At 55.7% G+C, this 9,116-nt stretch overlaps 1 protein-coding gene across 1 annotated transcript; it reads right to left on the reverse strand.

Moving 5' to 3' along the window:
* Positions 1-296: 296 nt before the first annotated feature.
* Positions 297-7,040, reverse strand: NKX2-1 (NK2 homeobox 1). The gene is made up of 3 exons (XM_051621527.1): positions 6,988-7,040; positions 1,857-2,233; positions 297-1,084 (listed from the first exon to the last, which is right to left on the reverse strand). The coding sequence occupies exons 1-3, from the start codon at positions 7,038-7,040 to the stop codon at positions 414-416; spliced, it is 1,101 nt and encodes a 366-aa protein (XP_051477487.1). The 3' UTR covers positions 297-413.
* Between the last annotated feature and the right edge of the window lie 2,076 nt (positions 7,041-9,116).

The raw sequence follows: 9,116 nt of genomic DNA on the forward strand, positions 1-9,116 counted from the left end.
ACACCCCATACAACAACCTTGAGGGAAAAAAAAAAAAAAAGACCCCAAACCATCAAGAGTAATAACAAAACCAAAAAAAAGATAAATATTTCTCTCTCTCTCTCTTAAAGGTCCGCAGAGAACCACTCATTAAAACGGAAAAACAAAACAAAACCAAATCTAAACACGTTAAAAAAGAAAGAAAAAACCCACAAATAAACAAAAAAACAACCAAACAAAAAAAAAAAACCAAACAAAAAAAAAGCCAAACCAAATCAAACAAAAAATAAACCAAAAAAACCAAAACCAAACAAATAGAAAACACCCAGTAGTTTGGACAGGACAGAGGTTTGTGTTACTGGGAAAATCTGCTCTTTTTTTCCTTTTTTTTTTTCCCCTTTTTTTTTTTTTTTCTTTTGCTTTGTTTAATCCTTTCACCAGGTCCTACCGTATAGCAAGGTGGAGCAAGACATGGCAGTGCCATAGTCAGAAGTAGAAGAGTTTAGGTGAGACAAACTGGAGACTTGGCTCTGCAGAGAGGAAGGGCTGGCTGAGTGCTGTCCCATGTCTGGAGACTGCCCCGCACTGTTTGTCTGGTGGCTCTGATGCTGTCCGAGGCTGTTGCCATTGGTAGCCACTGTGATCGTTGTAGCTGCCTGCTGCTGATGGCTCTGGATCGCTGCTGTGGGTGTGTTGGAGCCTGCTTGGCAGGGCTTGCCATCCTTTACAAGCACTGGCACCGCCACCCTTCTGGGAGACTGCTGCTGCTGGCAAGAACCGTTCTCCTGTTGCATCTGCTGCTGCGCAGCCTTGTCTTTGGCCTGGCGTTTCATCTTGTAGCGGTGGTTCTGGAACCAGATTTTGACCTGAGTCGGGGTGAGATGTATCATGCTGGCTAAATGTTCCCTCTCCGGGGCGGAGAGGTATTTCTGCTGCTTGAAACGTCTCTCCAGCTCGTAAACCTGGGCCTGGGAAAAAAGGACCCTCCGTTTCCTCCGCGGCGTGCTCTGGAGCGGGGCCATGCTCTTGGTCACGTCTCCCAGGGAGCCGAGGCTGCCCATGCCGCCCATGTTCATGCCCGAGGACGGCGCCATGAAACGAGAGACTGAAAGGGAGAAGGCGGCACGTTTTAGGCGTCTCGGTTCGGCCCGAGCGGCGCCCCGCGCTCCCGCTGCCGCTCGCCCCCGGCGGGGCCCCGCAGCCCCCGGCAGGGCAGCCCTGGCAGGGCCTCGGGGCTCCCCCACTCCCAAACAACTGCCCGCGTCCCCGGGGCCAGCGGCGGGTGACGGGACCCCCTTCTCTCCCGACCCACTCCCGGTGAATAAAGGAGATCGCTCGCCCCTCACCCAGCCCCGGGGGTGACACCCGATCAAGTATCTGATGTGACAGCGCGGCGGGATCAGCTGGGGACAGGGGTTCCGCCGGCGCCGTCAGGGGCCGGTTCGCCCGCTCCCCCCCGCACTTCTCGGGACGCTGCTTCCGAGGCTCCGACCTCCCCCTCGCCCGGTGCGCCCGCTGCCGTGCGGCGCGCAGCCGAACGGGCTCCTCCGGCTACCTCCCGGGCCCCCGGACAGTGCCGCTCCCGCCCCGCTGGACGACGAGCCCCGGGGTCCCTCTTGCTGCCACCCCGGGGCTTCCCACCTGCTTCCCCCCTCAAAAGCAGCCCCGGGAGGCTGACATGAACCTAGCCGGGAGAGGAGGAGACGGGCACGATCCTCTAGCAGGAGGAAGAATTAGGAGGGAAGGCGGGGGACGACTGGGATTTGGATGGACTTTTGCCCTGGCTCGGAGCCCCCTGCCCCCGTTCGTTGCCCGCGGTGCGGCGGGACAGGTGTGCGGCCACCCCCGGCCGGACACCCAGCCCCGGTCTGACTTACTTGAGGAGAAACGGGGGTCCGGATTGGTGCCGTACCATCCTGTCGCCGAAGCGCTGTTCCGCATGGTGTCCTGGTAAGGCGGGAGCTCGCTCATGTTGCCCAGGTTCCCATTGCAGTAGCCCCCCATGGTAGTATGGGAGAGCTGGGGGACCCCTGCAGCTGTCATATGGTAGGCGGCAGTCACTGTTCCGTTGTGGCCCATGGGGTGCTGCTGCATGGCTGGCTGAGAAACCTGAGACTGTCTGTAGGCTGACAACGGAGCCCCCAAGTTACTGCCCTCCATGCCCACTTTCTTGTAGCTTTCCTCCAAAGGACTCAAGATGTCAGACACTGAGAAAGGAGTCGTATGCTTTGGGCTCATCGACATGATTCGGCGGCTGGGTAATAAAAAAAAAAAAAAAAAAAAAAAAAAAAAAAAAAAAAAGGACGGGGAGGCAATTTTTTTTTTTTTTCCTTTCCAAATATTCTGGTGTTGCCTTAACGCCGATCTTGTTGGATGTACACGTAACCGAGTGGACGAAGTCCGCCTTAATTGGATTGAGTGGAGGCTCAGGGCTGCCTTTCGTTTGTTTTAGCCAGACGCCAGGTTTTAGGCTGCCACCAGAGGCGGGGCATAGGCACTAAAGCAACAAGACAATAGAAGCCTACATCTTGCCCAAGATAATTAGCTTACATGCTGATGACAAGGTAAACACCTTTAAGTTTTACTTGTCAGGATTTTTTTTTATGTCTTAAAAAAGACAGAGAGAGAGAGAGACCCCGTGAGCACAACTCATTTTATTTTTCTCGGGGGTGGCAGTATCGTGGACGGGAAATGGAAGGCAAGGCGAAAAGCCCCCATCTCACTGGGTGAAAGGATTTAAAAACAGCTCCCGGGTGGCAAAGCTGTCAGCCTAGCCTTTGTGAGAGCTGGGGAGACGGGGCTGAATGCCGGTGAGCAAAAGGACCGAGTGCCCCTCACCCTCCACTAAGTTTGGTCTGGAAAGAGCCCCCGCAGCTGGGAGGGCAGCTCTCCGGGGGCCACCGCTCCCAGCGCTCCGCACTCCCCTGCCGGCTTCTCAGGTACTCTGGCCGGCTGGTGGCTGAACAGCGCTTGGGATTTAACATCTTGGGAACCTTTTCTATGTCTACTAAGACCCCTAGTGCGAGACGCGCAGTCAGAGTATCCTCTCTTTCCCTTAACCCATAAGTTCCGTTCACCTAGGGCTTTTTTTTTTTTTTTTTTTTTTTTTTTTTTTAGAAACCAAACTAAACCAAACAAACCTCGGGGAGAGGTGGAAGATCCAAGTTTGCAAAAACAAGCAGTAATTTATTTGCCTGGGGCGACAGGCTGCTGAAAAATAGGTTAGCGCAAAATGTCTCTCGTTATTCTCAAAGGCAAAGCCTGTCACACGCTCTCGTGGTCCCTCTGAACCTGAAACTGCTTTCTAAGGTTATTTATACAGCACGGGAACTGGATGGAGAAGACCTTTCAGGTCATCTGCTACACCACCTTGCCAATGAATTCCCTGCAGTTTCGAATAAACTGGCATTTCTGGCATTTTCGGATCTGTTATCGGACCCAGTGTGAAAACAAAAGCGAACCCATTTCCAGCCACACACACCTACATACAGCTAGAAGCTAATGTCACTCAGGTCTTTGAAGAAGTCTCCCAAGCTGTCCGTTGTCTCCAAAGCTTATACTTCGGGGTGCTCTCAAGCAGAGGAAATAAACCGCCCATGTGTGTTTCACACCCCGGCCTACGGCCCTGGCAAACCTAATTTAATACAGCGATTACCTGAATATTAAGAAAATTACAGCGAAGGTACAGTTAACCCAGTGACTTTGAAGTGTCAAGTAACTATTTAGTAATTGCACTTGTAAATATGTTTGTGCTCTGCTGGTTCGTGCTAAAAATGCAAAAGTGCACTTGCTACCCGGGAATAACTAAATATCTTTGTCTAAAGTGGCAGCATAAATAGCCGGTCGCTTTGTGACTGTGCTTGATATTAGTACATAAGGATCATTTTGCTTCAATTGGGAGGCTCTCATTCACTAGGCAAGAAACCGTTTAGGAGAAAGTAGGTTCCCGTATGAGAGTTAACATCCTTCAAGTATAAGCCTCAGCCTTGATTACACTTTAGAGCTCTGCAAGAGGTGAGCTTTTCCACACAAATACAACAGGAGGAACTTTCCTTCAATCAGGCCTCCAGCTCTTCTACATCATCTCAGCTACCTCTTTCGGCACCAACTCCCTCAAGACTGAATACCCCGAAGTGGGCTTGTTGTGAGTCTGCTGGGTCACCAAAGGCAGGGAAAGGCGACTCGGGGTAGAAAGGCGGCTGCTTTTACCTTTTTTCTTTCTAGAACTTTAGATCTTTTCTTTCCAGTTCCTTAGAACATTTATCTCTCTCCCTCCCTACTCCACCCTCGCCACCACCACTACCACCTCGCCACCCCCTGCCTCCCCTTTCTGCTCGTGTTTTTCAGTACGGTCTTTGGTTTTGTTCCTACAGAGAGAAACACTCGACCTTGCCTTGGTAGATTGGGTTGGGGGTTGTTTTGGTTTTGAGGGGTTTCTTTCTTTATTTATTTATCCAGTTTTTCAACCCGGATTTCTAAGGCACATCAGCTCTGTGCTTGTTATATTAGCCTTAAAAAGGAGGGGCTGGATGAAAGGGAAAAAAATTAAATACCACGGGATCCACCAAAATGACGCTGCCGTTTGCTCGAATCAAAGACAAACGACAGCGACTGGCCATGTAATTTGTGGGGCAGAAGCAGCGACTCCGTTTCTCTCCGGGGAGTGCGAAGTGGGGCAGCTGGAGAGGCCTCAGCACCGATTCGGACGGCGGAGAGGAGGGGGCGGCCGAGGCTCCCGCCTCCTGCCCTGTGTCTTCCCGGGGGGACCGCCGGCACGACCTACCCCTTTCGCCGCCGGCTACGCCTGGGAGAGTTTATTTATCCTCCCTCTAGAATGTGGGCAGGTTAAATCTCCTCCGAAACATTGCTCGACTAGATTAACCCGAGCGAGTTCAGCTTTGACTCTGCTCGGGGTCTTCCAAAGGGAAGCTAATGGGAGGACTCTTCCCCTTTCTCCGGGCAGCGGGCTGAAACTCTCTTTGTAGGTCCGGACGTATATTTAGAAATACACCGACGCCCGTACAGGCACAGCTGCACCCCGCAAGGTCCCCACAGCACTATTTAGCCCCGATAGATCGTCCTGGTAAAAAGGAAGCAGGTCAGCCTCTGCACCTCCTTTCCCGCCCCAAATGAGCTTTAAAAGGGCAAGTCAACGAGGACAAGTGGCGAGAAAGCTCCTTCGCTGCTGCCCCGTCCCGTCCCCTTACCCTTCTCTTTCAACCCCCCCCCCCCCCAAGTTTCGCCTGCCAGAGCTGGCTCCCCGCTGCACCCGTGGAGGGTGACTGCCCCGACGGGGTCCTGCCTAGGCTGCCTCTAGTGATATGTTCGTTTACCTGGTGATGCTGTTTAGTAAAACGCTTGGGTTAAAAAGAAATGCTAAGGAGGAGAGCAGGGAAGATGAGATGCGTTTTGCCTGGTGGAAGCATTTTCATGAGAAAGGCACGGTCTTCACCCCGTGTTTGCAGAATGCGGCTACACGGACGTCCCTCCAATAGCTTCTGACCCCACACAATCCGTTTGATAACACTCGAGAGGTGGAAGAATGGGAGACTTTGTCAATCAAATGGTGCCAGTCCCAACGGAAACGGTGCCACCAAGACCGCAGCGCGTTTCCTCATCAACTGGATTGCGGGGGCTGGGAACTCAAGGATCAGCTTTTGAAAAGTGCGCACAGGGCTCTCCAAAGACAACAATGTCTTTTTTATACGAGCTGCTGTGCCTCCCCAAGGGGAATCAAATATGCTCGGCCAGCCCGAGCCGTCGAAGTGCTTCAGCTCTGCCTTGCCACCCATCTCCCTGGGCAGAAGCCGCGAAGGAGGAAGGAGGGAATTTTTGCCTGGTCCAGCGCCTAACTCAGTTCCTTGCCCCGAATTGCTTTTCAGCTGCTATAGGCACTTCAGCTCCCGCGGTGGCTCCGCGGCGTTTCTCCGCAAGCGAAGCCCACGCAGGAGCGCGGCCCCGATTCAGCGCAGCCCTTAAGCATGTGCTTAGGTGTGACCGGCCAGCTGGGCTGGCTAAAACCCTCGGGGCACTTGGGCGCGGAGCGGACAGGGGAAGGGTCCCACGCAACTCGCAAGCAAATTGCTCCTGAACAAGAGAGACACTTCCCAAGCGTAACTTTTGGATACAAAGGCACGAGGCGCTCCGTGTTCCCCGTCGACCGGTTCATGGGTGCGTGTCTGGCCGCCCGAAGCCACCAGCATATGAATCACTCCCTGCCCAGCCCTGCTGCCCCCGCTCCCAGAGCCGGGGGGCGGCCCTACCCGCAGCCCTGCAGTCTGCCTTACCGCGGGAGCGGTACACGGCGGGCTCTGCGACGGGGCCAGCCGCTCCTAGAGAAGTGTGAGTTAAAGGGGGCAAGACCAGAGCTGGGACAAAATTCTTCTCTCCTGGTCATCAGCATAACTCTAATGCATCCATAGAGAGATCAAAATTACCCTCCCAAAGCCCTGAGCCTGGAAAAGGGGCACCACCGAAGCAGTTTGCTGCATCTCTTCCTTCTAGACCCACCCTCAGCGAGCTCATAAAGTTCGTCACCGGTTTCTTGTGCGTGTCAGTGTAACGCACCCCATCTCTCCCTCACACACCCCCCCTCCCCAAAATGGAAGATGTGCCCAGCACACCGTGCCCAGGGCCCACGCCGGGAGGGAGGGAGCAGAGATCTCCTCAGTCACCGAGTAGGGCGGACTTGTGTCGCTGCCACTGCCGGCCAAGGGCAGGGCGATGGGAGCCGATTCCTGCTTGGAAAGCTCATGCTTCGGTGTGCGAGGCAGGAGTCGTAACCAGACACACTCTCTGGGGCACAGTGCTCTCGAAGAGTGGGGAGTGGTGGGGAAACTCTTGCTGTGGCTCATGTAGGCAATTCCGCGCTGTGGGAAAGCCCCTCTGCCCAGGTTATCTCGTTAGGGTGTGCTAAACTCCGCAGTACACCCATCGAATTCTCTTCCCCTGGTGTGGGAATCTAAGAAAACAAGAGAAACCACCAAAGGCTAAAGCGAAAATCCTCACCCATCCGCAGCACAGGCACAGTTGCTCCTCCAGCTGCTCAAGGCGTGGAGCATCTCGCATCTGGGGGTCTCGGGGGCCCTGCGCCACCAGTCCCTGGCGGCCTCACTCGCGAAGCTTGTGCGAGGGCAGCGCTGCCTCCTGGCAGCTCTTTTCCCTCCTTCCCCAGTTCCAGGCGGACGGCTAAACCCTCCTGCCCTAATCCTTTGACACCCCCCCCGCCCCCCGTCTTTTCCATTGCCGGGCCGTTCCCGGACAGGAGGGCCAGGGTGGGGCCAGGTACGGCGTGCCAGGGCAGGGCTCCCGGAGCCGCCGTGCCAGGGCGGGGGCGGCAGGGTCCTGGGCACGCCTCGGCCCGGCTGCCACTCCGCGCCCCTCCGCGGCTACCCCGCGTGGGGACCCAGGTAAAGGGCTGTTTGTGGGCATACACAGCCTGGGATGGAAAACAGCAACACTTGCGCCGGTGTCTGACACCCTCATCCTAGTACAGTTAGTATGTCCTTCACATATGGTTTCCTTAACGTCAGTAGTCTGCCACCGCCGCAACACTGCCAGTACACACAAGACTTATCAGTGCTCCGAAGCATCTTTGATACACCCAAGCCAGAGCTGATCTCTGCGGAGGGTTTCTTTTCACTTCAATCAGCTCCGTGACTGCCGAGACAATTTGCAAAAAGTTGTTCTATAAAGATAGTTCAAATTACAGGCATGGCTTATATAGATGTTAATACATACGTAAATACTTCTTATCAGTACATACCTACAAAGAGAATCCTGCCAGGATCGATCTTTGTATCTGGTTTTAGATAGAGCTGTTAGTATGTTACATTAGATAGCTTAGGTGTTATGTGCTTTTGTGTGTACATCCAGACATGCCTGCATATGCGTGTGTGGGATGCATGCCTCCGGCAGCGGGGACGCAGGAGCATATATTTACGCATACATTCATAGCCCTCAACCCTGTCGCCTCTGAAGTACTTCAAAAAGGAACTCAGCTTTTGAGTGGGTCACCTCGCCGCCCTTCCCTCCTCGTGGGCTCCACCGGGGCCCAGGGCGGCTCCTGCCCTGGCAGCAGTGCCGCCAGGCCGGCCGGCGCCGGGGGCAGGGCTCTCGGCTCCCGGGTGGGGCTGCAGTGGGAGCCGGGGACATGCGTGTGGCTGCCGGTGGTCAGTGCAGGGGCGGCTGGGAGCAGGCACCAGCGGCTTCATCGACCGCAGCCCTTTTCGGGAGCCCGTGGGCAGAGGGCGCATTGCCCGCTGTCCCCTGGCTCTGTTCTCAAAATCCCCCTGCCTCCGGCCTGCCTGTCGAGGGGCTGGGGGAGCTGCTGGCTCCGCGGGCCGGGCCCGGGTGCGCTCCCCCGCGCCCGCCGGACGTACGTGCGCTGGCGGGAAGGCGACCTTTCCCCCTCGACCTTTCCCTAGGGGTAACCAAAGCTCGCTTTTATTTTCAATGTCACTTCGGAGTTTGCCTTTTGTTCCCCGCTACCTCTCGCTTCCAGGGATACAGGCGGCTCCCCGCTGGCTCGGGGAGGGGCGAGCGGTTGCAAAGATACCTCATTTAAAAACTACAAAGGAGCCCTTTCGAGCAGCCCGGGTGGTGCCCGAGCTGTATTTTTGGGCTGGGGGGAAGGGAATGGTTTGCTTTGCTTTTGTTTTCCCAGAAAAAAACTCAAGGGCAAGTTACAGGAGGGCTGCGAGGAGCCCGGGCCCTTCCTCATTGCCCCTAAGGTACCGGGCAGGGCCACCCGGCTGCAGGCCGGCGCACCCACCGGCGTGCCCGTGGGAGCCTGGGATGGCTCCAGGCGGATCGGTCCGCAGACTGGGATCGCTCCAGGCGGATCGGTCCGCAGCTGACCTGCTGTCAGGACTTCGGAGTGACAGCGCGTTCTGGTCATTGCCCGTAAATCCCTTTCTGCCTCCCGTCTGCTCCCCAGCCTGTGGCTTGGTGTGAGTTCCCGCAGGGCTTTAGTTCGGAAGGAAGATGACAGCTGCCCCGCTGGGCCCTGGGCACGTTTTTTTCTTGGCAAGGGCAGTCCCTGCGAGAACGCTGCCTTTGCTCTCCGGCGGCTCTGGGGCCGGCCGTGCCCGGGCCGGAGCGCTGCCGGGTCAGAGCCCGCAGGCCCCCGGGGCGGC

The sequence above is a fragment of the Apus apus genome, chromosome 5, assembly GCF_020740795.1.
Source record: "Apus apus isolate bApuApu2 chromosome 5, bApuApu2.pri.cur, whole genome shotgun sequence".
Lineage (NCBI taxonomy): Eukaryota > Metazoa > Chordata > Aves > Apodiformes > Apodidae > Apus > Apus apus.

What these genes read in the sequence shown, in the direction of transcription:
- NKX2-1 (XM_051621527.1), bottom strand. Translation starts at nt 7,040, where the DNA reads ATGCTCCACGCCTTGAGCAGCTGGAGGAGCAACTGTGCCTGTGCTGCG. An exon ending in TGTGCCTGTGCTGCGGATGG is followed by an intron (nt 2,234 to 6,987) that starts GTGAGGATTTTC and finishes TTTATTACCCAG; the next exon opens with CCGCCGAATCATGTCGATGA. An exon ending in GGACCCCCGTTTCTCCTCAA is followed by an intron (nt 1,085 to 1,856) that starts GTAAGTCAGACC and finishes TCTCCCTTTCAG; the next exon opens with TCTCTCGTTTCATGGCGCCG.